Source organism: Triplophysa rosa, unplaced genomic scaffold (assembly GCF_024868665.1).
Source record: "Triplophysa rosa unplaced genomic scaffold, Trosa_1v2 scaffold124_ERROPOS303670, whole genome shotgun sequence".
In the NCBI taxonomy this organism is placed as follows: Eukaryota; Metazoa; Chordata; class Actinopteri; order Cypriniformes; family Nemacheilidae; genus Triplophysa; species Triplophysa rosa.
This window is the reverse complement of record NW_026634123.1, coordinates 108,633-124,188: the sequence shown is the minus strand read 5'-3', so window position 1 is coordinate 124,188 and position 15,556 is coordinate 108,633. Positions and strand designations below refer to the sequence as shown.

At 37.2% G+C, this 15,556-nt stretch overlaps 2 protein-coding genes across 3 annotated transcripts; one reads left to right on the top strand and one right to left on the bottom strand.

Moving 5' to 3' along the window:
- Window positions 1-21: 21 nt before the first annotated feature.
- si:ch211-202h22.9 (uncharacterized protein LOC559480 homolog) lies at window positions 22-5,995 on the bottom strand. The gene is made up of 5 exons (XM_057326735.1): window positions 5,849-5,995; window positions 5,575-5,682; window positions 3,712-3,801; window positions 1,126-1,270; window positions 22-1,005 (listed from the first exon to the last, which is right to left on the bottom strand). Exons 2-5 carry the CDS (start codon window positions 5,672-5,674, stop codon window positions 900-902), a joined length of 441 nt encoding a protein of 146 aa, XP_057182718.1. The 5' UTR covers window positions 5,675-5,682; window positions 5,849-5,995; the 3' UTR covers window positions 22-899.
- Window positions 5,996-7,538: 1,543 nt separating this feature from the next.
- On the top strand, window positions 7,539-11,309 carry tekt4 (tektin 4). 2 transcript variants are annotated; one of them, XM_057326742.1, is made up of 7 exons: window positions 7,555-7,619; window positions 8,517-9,018; window positions 9,471-9,541; window positions 9,939-10,082; window positions 10,292-10,514; window positions 10,712-10,866; window positions 10,944-11,309. In XM_057326742.1, the coding sequence occupies exons 1-7, from the start codon at window positions 7,603-7,605 to the stop codon at window positions 11,155-11,157; spliced, it is 1,326 nt and encodes a 441-aa protein (XP_057182725.1). In that variant the 5' UTR covers window positions 7,555-7,602; the 3' UTR covers window positions 11,158-11,309. The 2 variants fall into 2 exon arrangements, with proteins under 2 accessions (XP_057182726.1, XP_057182725.1); XM_057326743.1 differs by having other exon boundaries at window positions 7,539-9,018.
- Window positions 11,310-15,556: the final 4,247 nt, after the last annotated feature.

The window sequence follows — 15,556 nt, the reverse complement described above, 5'->3', positions numbered from 1 at the left end:
ATGGCGGGGACGGAACACATGATGTAGGTGTACAATGCATTTTTTTATTGAACGTCAATAGAAAAATACAAAGATAATATGTTTACATACAATGTATAAGTTAGCACGATTTGCTATAATGTGATGCCATAGGTGTACAATGCATATTCATTTCTGTGGCATATGCACATCACGTGGTGTCATCTACAAATATCGTACATTCTTAGAAACTTATCACCACATGCAAATATTTATTGCTGGTTCAATTGATAGGTTTGCAAAGATAGCGTTCTTATTTCACAGTCCAAACAGGTATTACATGTGCAAAATGTTGCAAGGTAAATGATATTGTTTTATATTAATATTCTCTATATTTTGATGTTTGTTTTTTATGTTGCAGAGATGGCACAATTACATACCCAACATAACATATCAGTGAAATCACAAAGACTTTGATTCAAATCCTAGATCATTGTGATTCTTGGTAGTGGAGGCACATCTTTTGATTATCTTGACATGTACTGTACGAAATTATTTATGTATCATCTCTTTCCTCATTTTGTTTGTCTTTTTGCTGGTATCTTAAATTAGCCAGTCTGACAATATTCTAATATATGAATATACAATATACTAATATTTGTAGGAAATATTCGGACATGTTATATTTTTGATTGTCTTTTACCAATAATGTATGGTGTGAAGTTAATGAACTTATTGAGCTATAGACAACAGAAAGACAAACATTCAGTCTCCCACCATATTCACAGAAAGTCGTCAAATCATAGTCATGCTAAATCTGTTTACAACTAGGCATAGGCCGAATACAGGTTTCAAGGTATACCGAGGTTTGAAAGAGTCAAAGTTTCAAAACCACATCTTGGTTCACCTGTGGTACCGCATGTTCTCTAGTGCAGATTGTGCTACACTCGTTTGTAAAGGCGAATGACGTTTTTGCAGTTTGGACAGCTGTGCTTTACATCCTTGCATGCGTCCACACAGAACGGGATGCAACAGCATGGCCAGCACCTGGGAGAACACAGCAGACATAACCCATTAGCAGAGTACTGTATATGCGGGTTTGTTTATTTGCTTTTATACTCTGCGGTACTCTTGCAGGCTTAATGGTTTTTTAGTTATTGTGCTTACACAAAGACAGCGAGGGTTCCGCAGATTAACCAGGTGAGCAAACCATTGAGGTGTTCAGTTTCCGTGATGATATCCTGATGGCAGTGAGGACAGATAATGCGACCCGGTACTTCAGTGAGAGTGGGCATCACCACCACCTGTGTAACTAAATGTGTTCACGTGCATCTGTTAGACCAGTGGTTCTCAACCTTTACATTGCCCCCTGTAAACCCATTTAAAGAACCCCCCATACAGTACATTGAGGATAGATAAGATAATGTGTCAAATATGTTAGATATGGTTTATATATATATATAAAAATTCAAAAATCATGTTTTTATTTTGTTTTGTTGTGTAAGTAGCATAAAATGAAAATCAAACTTTTTAACATTTTAATTTGAATTGTGTTAGTATTATTGCGTGAGCATTAATAAAAAACCTTTGTAAAAATGTTTTTGCAATTTCTTTTTTACATTTGCCTTTTCATTTTCATATTGGCAGTCTTGCCTCGAGATTTTATGGAAAATGAAATGTCAAATCACCAATTGCATTTTCTTTTTCAATTTGACAGGGACAATGCATTGTCAGTGTGAAAATGAAATCATTTCATTTTATTTTTATTTTGGCACATATTGTGCGCGCAGTTGTGTATAATGAAATTGTTAATATGGTTTTCATTTTCATTGTTTAATTTGTTTATTTAAATTTGGCAGGATTTGCCTTCCATATGAGCGCATCTCTGACTCCGTAGTTTGATGGACAGATGTACCCTGCGATTGTCCCCGTGTCTCTTGTCTATCACATGCTGCTGCTAAAGTGTCAATAAAATCACGGTTCATCAGCAGATTGTTAACAATCTTCCTAGCCCTCTCAGTCATGACTAATTCTGCCGAAAACTACACAGTTAAGGGCTGTTGGGGACCTTCTGGCACTATGGACAGCCTTTTGAAAGTAGCAGTTTGTTCCAATAATACATTACCTTTTAATTTAATAGTGCAATATTTGCCCTAATATTGTGCCTACTTTTTCATTAAAACAAAAATAAAAACAGTTAATGTCTGTCTAATGACATGCCCGATAATAAACATGTTTATATTGAGATAAATATATATTCGGGATTTTCGTTTATATATTCAAACTTTTAAATATATATTCAGGATTACACTTATATATTCAAACTTATAACGGTATATTCAGACTTATAACTATATATCCAGATTTTATATAATTATTTCCTGTTTGGCAACCCATAGCAGTTTGATTGATATGAATTGGAATGCACAATAAAAAAACAAGATTTTATAATTTTTCATGAGTTATCTCATTTTGGAACCAAGCTCTTCATATATATATAAAGAAATTAATGGTTTCCATTAAAATACCATTGTGAACCATTGGAATATTTGGGGAATTATTCCAAAAGTATTTATCTGCCAGATCACGAGAACGTTGAGCGTTTCATTGATTTTAACACGAGTTTATTCGCAGTTTATAATACAGTACGCGGTCTGGTGTCCATTGCCTGTCTAAAATAGCGCTTTACTTATTTAATAACTGTCCACAGCTTTAAACAGCCGTCCAAGTTCAGAAATATATGAAAAGGCATTTTTTATATGGCTCGCCACTCCCTTCACATGCACTTTGAACTCATCGGGAGAGACGGTTATCTTGCGCTTATTCTGAAATTACAGTGTGAAAGACAAACATACTTATATGATCTACCTGAGTTTCTTAACACGACAGAGGTAATTGCTGCTGCGTCCTGAGTGGACGTTTGCTTACTTTGTAGATATTAAGCTTTTGTGCGCAGTCTTTATTTGCACCCATACAATGAGTCTGCGCGGCCGCTCAGCTTCAGACAGAACATTGCCCTCCTTGAACTTGCAATCGCGTTCCTCCGTGCATTCGCGATCGAGTTCCAAAGGTTGGAGTTTCGGGGAACCGTCGCGCCCCACCTGCAGTACCTCTGCGCCTCCCTGCTTGAAAACCACTGTGTTAGACTACATATGGAATATAATAGATAGTGCAAGCAAGTGTGCCCTCTAGTGTTAGGAAAACAACATCTCTCAACTCCACATAGAAAATTCTTGAGTTGGAAAGGCCATTGAGTATTTTTTGGGTTCTTTGAAATTGTATTCTAAAATATAAGATTTTTGGTAAAGAGACAGTTCACCCAAAAATGTTTACTTTGGTAGTCAATGGTAGTCAACTCGAGAGTGAGTAAACGATGGCAACATTTTTATTTATGGGTGAACTGTCCATTTAAAGGTCATGCTTATTTTATTCAAAAACTTTTTTTTTTCAAATCATGCAATTTGAGAAATATACGATAATGATATTATCACAATATCTATTGAAATAAAAAGCACCAGTAGATTTGAAATTACACGCTACACCGTTTTATAGCAAACAATAATACAAATAAATAAATAGTCAGAATGTTCTGGCAATCGCAGATAATGAGTTTATGGTATCATGATCAGAGCTTGTTTGAAAAGTGAGTTTTGAGGCCCATTTTCCAATAGTTAATGACAATTAATGCAGTTTATTCTAACCTGCTATTGGTGGTAAATATCTGAGGATGGTTCTTTATTGCTGAAAACTCACCTACAGGAACCGCCATGGGCTGCTGGACATTAGTGGGTAGACCTCCCAATCCATATGGGGGTGGAGGGGGGTAAAGAGAATTTGACGGATCTATAAAAGGGTCAGAGAATGCAAAGATGAAAAACTGTGGATGGATTGATTCTTCTCACTTGACCATAATATTCATGCTTTAGTACTGAGATGAAGAAAGGGAGATATTTAAAGCGGAGTTAACATACTATTTCATGCATTCAGACTTCTTTACACTATTAAACGTGCTGGCTTCTCATGCATAACATGGTCAACTTGTCAAAAAAACGAGTTGAACGTATGACGTAGTGTCTCTGTGCTCGATTCACTCCTCCAGGTTTCGGAAAGTTTTTTTCGAAAATGGATTCCCGTTTCGTAACAACGGTTCTTAGTCCCTTATCGGGCAATTCTCCTGGAAAAGCACGCCCACGTGTCATCCAACGAGCGAAAGAGCGTGAGAGAAAGAGCACACCCACGCGTCAACCAGCCAGTGTGAGAAAGATCACGCCCATCAATGCCTCTTCACTCGGCTGACGGAACTTTAGCTGTGTTTGTTCACTGCATTTGGGTGATGAATGTTATATAAACGGTGGATATAACGCTGGATTTGCAGATCGTTTGAAACTGATAAAGTTTGCCGGAATGATGCCGGACATGAACCGCACGGGGTAAGTCAAAGTAAGTCACATGTCTGTGTTTTGTTGGCAATAGGTGTGTACGTTCATAATGTAAACAACACAAACTTATAGTCAATCAACAGGGATAATAAGATGATGCATTGTGCGCTCATGCTGTAGTTCCGCCTCCAGGAGCTCGACTTTTTCCAGAAATAATGGTACAGCTGTATCTGTCTTTTATAAATATGATCAAACTAAATACTCTTCGAAGATACGAAGTATGCAAAATTTTATTATATAAAATATATAAACTAGGTAAGTTTATACTTAATTATTTAATTGTACATTAAATCTACAGTAAGTTACTGGCAAACCTGCTGCGAAATTACAGCAAAGTTTTACAGTGTGGTTACACATCTGTCTTTTTGTAAACACAGCAATAATTTTATCAGTGTGTCTAACAAATGACAAATAAGTTAGACAGTTATTTCATTATAATAATCTAGTTCACATTAATTATAATTGTTCATAATATGAATCATTTTGTTCATAATTTCTCTTCATAGTTATTGAGTCATGCAAGTTATCTTGCTCATAGTACACACCCCATATCATGCTACCTGCCTACTGAATTGTAGACTATAAGGCCAAAGTCTTGTAATATTTGTTGCCTGTTAGTGAAATCATAAAGCACAATCTGAACACTGTTTGTTTCCAGGGGACACACATCTGACTGCCGTGTCCCATCGATCGTGACATCTGACTAACCGTTTACATTATACATTATACTGATTAGAACAGTTGTTACAACAAAGCCATGTTCTTTGATGATGTTTATCTGGTACTAATGCTTTAAAGTTCTTAAAAAAGATAGTTCACCCAATTTTAATTTACGTGTCATGTCATTCCAAACCTGTATGACTTTATTCTGCAGAACACAAAAGAAGATATTTTGAAGAATGTGGTTAAGCAAACAACACTGGCCCCCATTGACCTCCATTGTACGAATTGTAGACATTTCTCAAAATATCTTCTTTTGTGTTTACAGAAGAAAGAGTCATATAGGTTTTAAGTGACATGAGGGTGAATAAATGTCAGAGTTTTAATTTTTAGGCGAACTATCGTTCACATTGTCACAAGTCACATTGGGTCAATGGAATCACACGAGTTAACTGCTATTGCTAATTGTTCGGATGTTTGTTCCTGTTTATGAAATGGAGGCATAGCACAAGTGTACCTGCTTGAGTCGTATATGCCGTCTGCTGTCCAGGGAAGTTCACGCTTGCTTGGGTTGCCTGAGGACCAGGATATAGAGGCGAAGTGGATTCTTTCTCCATTATCAAACCTTGTCAATGAAAACATGGTAAAAGTAAATGTACTCTGTTTATTAGTCTGCAGTACTGACTTGGAATTTCAAATCAGCCTCAGATACCCGCTATATACCCAACAGTATATCCTTTCAGCAGAAGTTTTCACCTTTATGCAGAAATCTATACATATACGAAACATACCTGTGATGTCCTGTTGTCAGCGTGGAACTGTGGTTTATGTTCACGAGTACGTTCACAAGTGAGCGCAAGTTTACAGCCGAATATTGAGGTGTGAGAGAGAGATGTGGCTGTGGTTTTTCATAAGCGGAAGAAATAAAAGAGAACTGTGAGTCATTGTGTGATTTTACAAAGGCAAGAGTGTGTGACGAGAGTAAACGGTGTGGGCAGGGTTATCTTCAGCTGGGTTAGTTACAGGAAACATACAGTATGTTTCCATGACAGAGTGTGCGAAATAAAGAGTACTATTGTCTGTTTAACAACGTTTGTCTGTTTCACAACGTTTTTTCAACCATATCCATTTTTATGGATAATCCTTTTACCATCTAAATACAGTTTAAAACGAATACTTTGTGAAAAACACTTAGTCTTATAATTCTCTGCTTTATTCTTGCTGTTTGTAATATTTCCTTCAGGTTATATTTTGTGTGTTTACACTTTTGACACAGTTTATGTTTATGATCTTATCAGCAGTTTTTCTCTTTTGTTCTCATGAGTGGGCCTTAGTTGCGTCATCCTCACGTTTACTCCATCCGTTCATAGCCATCTATAGCTCATAAAGCTTTAATGTGACCGGCCACATTAGAGGTGCGTTTCCATTAACACTGAAACTGGATGCACTTCGATTCTGTTTTGTTTTATATGACTTTAGTTTGAGTTTGACCCTGTTTATAATGAATCAGGTAATTCCTGGAAGTAGTCAGTCATTAACAATATGATGGATCAATTTGAATGACTGTAAGTGGAAGCATGAGAGAGAGAGAGAGAGAGAGAGAGAGAGAGAGAGAGAGAGAGAGAGAGAGAGAGAGAGAGAGAGAGAGAGAGAATGGTCACCATCCTGAGTAAACACATTATGGTCCTCCCTGTTTCTCTGTGAGATTGTAAACTGTGTAATATAACGTGTAATGTCTGGAGCGTTCCCATGTTCTAAACCTCCACCCTTCTCGCTCATCTCATTGCATACAATCAGACCTCTCAGGAGGCTTTCTTTCTTCTAGCACTGTGTAGAGCACGTGATCTCACGTCTGGAGTTTGACTTCAATCGCTGATAAAGTCACAAATTCCTCTATTTATCTAGGTTAATTACATTGAAGATTGAGCCCATGAGATAAGAATCCACGATAGCCTACAATTTATCGTCCTATTGCCTAAATTAAAGTCAAATTATTTTTGCCCGTTAAGACAGCATGCTTTGAAAATGTTTGTGGGGCTCATTTCTAGTACAAACTTTTTAAACTTAGCTTAGGGTGTTAACTGACTGTTAAAGTTAATGTTTTAACCGTCCTGTGAAATTGTGACGGGCGCCTATCTTTCTAAAGCAAACATGGCATGTTTGAAAAAGGAACTCACTAAAACACTACAAATCATTGCAGTATTCATATATGAATATCACTTATATTGGCTGGTGTTTTCTTAAAACATCTCTGTCTTTATGAGGTTATTATGGTGTTATTTTTTTAAAAGGGGCATTACAAAACACTAAACAGGATGTAAAGTGATGCCGAGGAACATCCTGTTAAGTAATGTCGAGTTAAAACGTGACGAAACGCTTATTTCGTAATAAATGTCTTGTGATAGTGATAGTACACTCAAAAATGAAAATTCTGTCATCATTTACTCCACCCATTATCATTTCGAACCTGCATGACTTTCTTTATATTATTATTTTGAAGAAAGTTGGTAACCGAACAGCACTGGACCCCATTCACTTTTATTGTATGGACACAAAACCATTGTAAGTGAATGTGGTCCAAATAATAACATTTTTCAAAATATCTTCTTTTGTGCTCTGTGGAACAAAGAAAGTCATAAAGGTTTGAAATGGGTGAAAGGGTGAGTAATTAAATGACATAATTTCTATTTTGGGGTGAATAATCGCTTTAATATTTCATGTACACTCTCAGAAAAAATGTGCCAAATTTGTACCTTTATGGCTTGTCACACATATTGTACCTTTCCACATGGATACCCAGACAGCAAGCAACCATTGAATCAATGTTAAAAATAGTTGATTTGTCAATGTTAATTGCATTGAATCAATATCACTTCAATATCACTTTTGCACCTGCAATTAATGTTGAAAAAATGTTGAAATTTCAACAAATCACCATTATTGTGATCAGTGTTTGCTGGCTCTTGACTCTTTGAGTTTAATGTTAAGTTTTCTTTACTGTCTAATCACATATGTTGTGGCTAAGATCCAGTGGGATCAGAAAATGATCATTATGTTCTGTAAATTACTTTGGAGTGTCTTACGTTTTTAATATGTGAATGCGGAGTTAGTAGTGATAAAACAACATGTAAAATTGTGAGCACAGTTGTACTGTATAAACGAATAAAAAATAAAGAGAATACAGTAATAGTCCATACATTTAGTTATTAAAAAATAAAAACACCAAGTTTATTAAACGCTATTTGACAGTGGACTGTGCTGTAGAGCGGATCTGCGTCCTTAGCAACCTGCGGTATCCAGGTAACGCAGCTAACGCAAACATTCAGCTGAACATCTTTAGCAACCGGAGGAGCCGATACATCTTTAACAACTGATTTAGTTTATTTATGTACATATACAATAACTCGTAATAAGGATGTCATCCGAAGTTTTGGTGTCCCGACCCTATTTTGACACCAGGGCCGTGGCGCAGAATGGCTCGCAGCCGCCGGTTCCAGCACCGGACACCGCCGTCAAGGAAAGCCTATACGCCGGTACATCCGCCGGTTTGGCAACAGCAGGCTACCGAAGCGCTAAATACTCCCCCGAGGAGTGGTTCGCAAATAACTCCGCACTGTTACACCGGGCAGTTGCGGACCGGAACCACGCGGAGAGGATCCGTCAAGAGTCCAAAGCGCTGAAGGCGGAAACCGACAGCGGGACTTTACGCACTCAGACCGATGGCACCAAACACCTGGGCGAGCGGCTGCAGGACACCCACCGCTGGAGGTCCGAACTCGAGCGCTTCATCGAGCGGCTGACTGCAGAAACGGAGCTGCTGACGAGCTCCAGGCGGCGGCTGGAAAAAGCACTGGACGCCACGGAGATTCCATTCGCCATCGCGTCCGATAACCTCACCTGCCGAGAGAGACGCTTCGGACCAGATCTGGTGAAGGACGAGGTGGAAGAGGAGCTGCTGAAGGTATTGCAAACTGAAATGAGAAAAGGTTTGCCTATGCTTGCATGAAAAACAGAAGTAGGCTATTTGTTGACAGTCACATTACTATCAATAAGCTCTATATGAAAATATGATATACAAATTGTGATGTATGATGTTAAAAGTGGGGAATAGGGAATGAATAATAAATTTGCACGAGATCATAACACAAATAGCTTTACATACAAATATAAGGATATTAGCTTGACAAAGCTTTATTTAAATTCGTTTGAAAAGTCTGAAGCTTTGTATCATGAATATTTCTTCAAATTGTCCAACAAAGTTCAAAGTTGAAAAAAAAGCAAAATATATAATAACTTTTCGTAATTAAAACACAAAGTATGTTGGAACTGTCAGGCCAACATAATGATACTGTATATGTTATTATTATTATTATTATTATTATTGATCACATAGTTGATGCATTTTTCTAACAGGAGGTGGAGCTGATCAGAAGCATTCAGGCCCTGCTGAAGAAAACTCTGGAGCAAACTGTCAAGCAGATTAAGTCGGTTATTGTACACTGTAAACAATGATTTGTTGTTTTTTGTTGTTTCAACTTAAAAAAATAAGTTACCTTGTTGCCTTAAAATTTTAAGTTAGTTCAACTTAAAAATATTAGTTCACTTAATGAATTTGTTGCAAACTCGTTGGGTTGACTAATATTTTTAAGTTGAACTAACTTAATTTTAAGGCAACAAGGTAACTTATTTTTTTAAGTTGAAACATCAAAAAACAACAAATCATTTTTTACAGTATATGTAAACTGGTTATGCACGTCACAAATCTCTTCAATTATTTAAAAATTCTATACTCTAGATGAATAAATACTTTAAATAATATTTATTGAGATTGCAGTTGGGATTGTTAATATTAGTAAGAAGGTGTCTGTCTGTTTTTTGCAGGCTAAACCAGGAGGCAAAGCAGACCCTTGAGTTTGACTGGTCTGATAAACACCAGGCTTACAGTCTAGATGACCGGTGCGGCCGCTACAACAACATGAGCACGGACACACAAAGACACCCGGGCTCAGCCGTGCTGCAGGACCAGTATGAATCACACACACTACATCGGCATAACTGACAATCTTGGAGGCCGTTTAAATCTAAGCAATTGTGTGACATTGGCGATGTTAACTCTTTAAAAAAAAAAACGCACAAGATTCGCATGGTACCATTTCTGTTATAAAATCAAAAGGTGGACATACCCAACACTAAGAAAATCAGAAATTCAAAACATCTTTCACTTCCATTTTTAGGGTTTGTGATCAGGGGGCGTGGAGTAAGTTTACCCATAATAACCTGCTGCAGGCGGAGAGAGAGGAAGGGGCGAGCCAGGCCCTGCGGGAGATGATTGAGCAGGTGTTGCAGGACACGACCGAGGACCTGCGAGCGCAGTGTGCCGCTGTAGATCAGGCGTTCACTCGGCGCTGCATGGAGCTGAACCAGGCCAAAACACAACTGGAGCTACAGCTAGCACAGGCAACACTGCATTCACACACATCATGTAGTTCTTAAAGTGACATGAATGCTGTATTTATTCCACTTGAAAAAAATATCAGTCCCTCTACAATTACATTTATTTGAGAACTTTTTTACTCTTTAGACAAGGCATTGTATTATTTCTACATACAAGCCTACACATGCGAGAGCGTTGACATGTGGTGCGTTTATTGTAGATCTTGGAGCAGATTGGGGCTCAGGAGAAGAACGTTTCGTTGCTGCAGGAAGCCGTGCGTGATAAAGAAGCTCCGCTCAGAGTGGCTCAGTCCAGACTGCATTACAGGACCTTCAGACCCAACATGGAGCTCTGCAGAGACCAGCCTCAGCTCAGGTACATACACCATGTTACTGAATCTTTCATTAGTCACCACTGGGGATCACGGACACACATTTACCCTGTGTGTGTAGTCTGTTAGGGGAAGTGTCAGAGATCAGTGGTACAGTGTCGGCCCTGCAGCAGCAGCTGTATGAAGCACGCACATCTTTATCAGACCTGGAGGAGATCAGACTCGCTCTGGGAAAAGACATCGCCTGCAAAACCAACTCCCTCCTCATCGACCGTGAGAAGTGTATGACACACCGGACGCGTTACCCTAGTGTCACAGTGCTGTCTGGGTACTGACACACTTTCACAATTTGATAAGAGTTCTGACAAGTTTTGCGCAGTCACCTCCTTCTGTAGTCCGCAACGTTTGTGTGTTTTATCTCTGTGTGGTTTCTGTATTTTTTGACATTGTGTTTTCATGTGAATAAAGGAAGAAGGATTATAAATTATTTTTGTGGCATATACTGAAGCAAATTGTCCTTTTTCTATGCTTACACTCTCCCATCTGCCTTAAAAAATGCATTTTAAGGCTGACTCACACTGATTCGATGGACACCTTTATTGTAGTTTAGAAATGAAGGAGTTTGCCGTTTGTTGGATCAGTGTGAATTAGCTTTAACATGCCATATAAAACATGCCATATAAAAATAAAGAACGACAAACCACTTAAAACTAAAACTATGATATTCTTAGTTAAGCTATTGTAATGGTAATCAATTAGCCAAAACATGGCTTCTTTAGTTTTGCTATAATAACCAATGGAAGCCCCCTAGTGGATTTTGGTGGTAGAGCACCAGAATTTATGAAATTTATGACGTTTTTTTTAAGAGTTTTTTTTTTATAAAAGAATAACATAAACATTTTATGTTATTTTGCAATAAATATAACCTAAAATAACTTTTTTTTAGCAATAATCTGCTAATTCTCTTCTTTCAAACGAGATCAACTGGTCTGTATTCCAAAGAATTCATTTGCTAAAACTGAGCCAATGCGCAGCAAGCTTTTTCCTCTGTATTGTATACATCTAGATGTTTGTTCTGTGGTGCTACAACAACATGTTTAGAACTGAATTTCAAAATCAAATGAAGCAAAAAAATATCAAATAAAACACAACGAAATCTTTATTGGGGCACTAACAGATGTATCGGGTGTTTCATTTGTTAAGGGGTTCGATGTTATTCGTTCTGACTTCACAGATAATCTCCACTTCACTTCTTTGTGTGTGATTGTAGATTATTTAACTGTAAAATGACAGAAGCGGGCTGTTCTGGCTTCAGCTCTGTAGTCAAACCCATCACATATAAAAGATCTGGATCTGAGCGGAGTAAAGATGCTCTCTGATTCACTGGAAGACGCAGACTGCAGAAACTCACGTATGTTGGGCATCAAGAGTCCTGTGTGTATTATTCACATAAAATGTTTATTTGTAGGACACGGGTCCTCCAGAAGCTCCTGAAGGAGACATTAACAGTGACAAACATTAAACTAAACACAAACAACTGCAAAGATTTAGATCAGGGGCGGACTGGGAAGCAAAAACGGCCCTGGAGTTTTCGGCACACAACGGCCCTCCACCATTCCTGTTGACGGGGGAGTTGTATATAACGTATATATTTTGTATATAAAGTATGTGTTTATAAACAAAAATGTCTAAAGAATCACACACAAATAACAAATTATAACTTTAACTCACTGTCTACTTCACTGTTCATGTGTGTGTTTGTAGATTATATTCGTGTGAGGTGACAGAGGAAGGTTGTTCATATCTCATTTCAGCTCTGAGGTCAAACCCATACTGAACCTGACATGTGGGAAGTCTTCATAGATTCTGAAATGATCATTAAGGAATTTGTCCGATTATTTCAGGCGAAACCTACCTACCTTCTTCAATCATTCTGATGTCATTTCTCCTCATTCCACTCCTCCCCTAATCGAACTGACCTCGTTTCATTCAGCTCTGTATTGGGGAAAGGTTTAAGCTCAGAGCTAAAAAAAGTCTTGAGAAAAGTCTCTGTGAAACGCTGGTTAGTAGATGCTAAATAGCAGTGTTTACTTCACTACATATGAGAAGCATTCTTATCTCACTCTGAACACCAAAGTAAGTCTTCATTGACGTGTGTGTGTGATATGTGTGTGTAGCATGTACATTATCTAAATGTTGGCAAATATAGAAAACAATATGTAAACCATGTATAAAGATACAGGTGGATAAAATTGGTCTTAAAATTAAGGCGACACGATGATAAACAGGGAAATATACCTACGAACAGTGATTAAACACAGCAGACAAGCAACACATTTGTGACATTTTCAACAGAAAGCTCATGTGGCCTGGTGCTTACATTAGTTATGAATATTATTTTTGAGAAGTACAGAAGAGAGAATACTGTACCTGCACCACAGAGAGAATATCCTTACCTTATCAGTCATTATTTAGTGAAAGGTAACAATGAATCATTATCCCAGATATTTACCATGTTTATATTGTGGTGCACATTTACTGTGGTTTGTTAAGGTAATGATGATGATCTCATTTCTTTTGCCATTTTGTTGAAAACTTTATTTAAAAGTACAACAAAATTTGTCTAAACCACTTACACATTCACTCAGTTATCTCAGAGTTAACTTACTTATTCCAGGTAAAAGTTTCTAGTACACGTTTGTTTCTATACAAAGATGAAATCTTTTGTAATGCCATTACAGAACTGTCACAATTGTAACTATGTCACCAAAAAAATAGTAGTGTGATAAATTTGCTTTATTGCCTTCTGAGTAGCTTGTACTTTGAGAAGCTGCTCTACAGTTTATAATAAAAAAATGGTGAATTCATATTAGAATCATGATTTTTTAGACCTATGATGTTATTATGATATCAGTGATCGTCAAAAATTACTGTGTGACACCCATGCTTCTTTTGCATGTAATGAATCTGTCCTCAGCTCTGGAAGGTAATGAGTGATGCTCATGTGCTTTCCAACATGAAGATAAACAGTTTCATCACCAATTGTTGACCGTGATTTTTTTATCCTCTATGTATTGAAATCACTGTTTTTTATTACTGGTTATAATTACTGCATTATTAATTTAATTTAATGTCTCAGGCACAATGCACGTTTAAATGGTATACTGTGTTATGATGTTTTAATGATACGCTTAAAATAAGGTCAGGTTAACATTCTGGGAACATGGATCCAGACTTATGGAAAACTCTCAGCATGAACGCTGAATGAAGTGTAATACTGTCACAGCACATGACAACTATCTAGCACTTTGTTTATATTGAAGTGTGTTTATTACAGATAAGAAGGAGAATATCACATTCTTGCAGCAAACTGATGGTGATAAAGATGTAATCCAGTCCAGACTGCATTACAAGACCTTCAGACCCAACATGAGGCTCTGCAGATACCAGTCACAAGCTTTGATTTATTGGGCTTGTTACATTTGTGTTTTTTATTTTCAATAATGTCGTGAGCTTTGTATGTATCAAACCACATACGAAAGAGCGGAACGGGATTGATGAGACTTGAGTTTTCCAGCTTTTGCATGTGACGTTCGGCATAAAGCCTACAGTGTAAATTGCAAATAATCCACTGTATTGTACACATTTATTTATTGATATTCCGATTATTTTACCATATCCACTTTTTTATTTTTATCAGTTTGCCACTGTCAAACTACCCAAGAGTTTTTTGTGTGTGTAAGTGAAGTGATTAAAGACGACACACAAACAGATTCTCACATACAGGCAAAATCTGTTGTTGTTTATCTTTGTCTATTTCCTGAAAAACCTGTTTTTAGTAGTTTTCCTGAGGTGTGCGGAGTTATTTTTCATAAGAAACACAACAACAGTCTTTATATGGAAATGCAGAATGAATGGAATTTTGACTGATCTGTTCAACAAGACAGAAGAAAGATCTTTGCATGCTAAGTTTATGTACTCTGCAAAGATTTAACTCGCATACTAAATTCATGCGTTTGGGGGTGGGGGGGTTGGAGTGGTGGTCTTGTGTGCACGTGCCTTGTCACCTTTTGCATGTCTTGTCACCACTGAGTTTGCATCCTTGGTATGTATGTGTTTCTTATGAAACATTCCAGTTTAGCCAGAAACTGGTTTTTCAAGACCTGAAAAAAACACACATGACAACATGTAGAAGTAAACAATTAATTTTACTCTATGTCATTAGTCCAAATCATGTCATATCATAACCATCTGCCCCTTATATATATTATATATATATAAAGAGTGATAAAGAGGGTGTTGTGTTATTACTTTATGAACTGATTTATATTACAGATTAGTGTTATGTCTGTCATATCCTCAGAGACAAATTAAATATGCTTAAAAACTTTTTCACTAATAAATCAATTAGACATGAATAATCAGTGTATGAATCTCAACAATGGTGACAATCAACAAAATAAAACTTCATGCTGCAATGCATGCTGGGTAACATCATAGTACAAAACTCATTCATGATTCCCATGCATTGCAGTTGATCTGTTTATCTGAATATGTTTGATGATTGTCACCATTGTTGAGGTTTGTATGATGAGTGTTGATGTCTAAGGGTGTCAGTAAAACATTCTATTTTTTGACACAATCCTTGTGCATTTATGAATTGAAACATTCTCCTCAGTAAGAAAAGGATCAAACTCGTTCTTATTTACAACAGCTTCTGTACTTTATTAATAA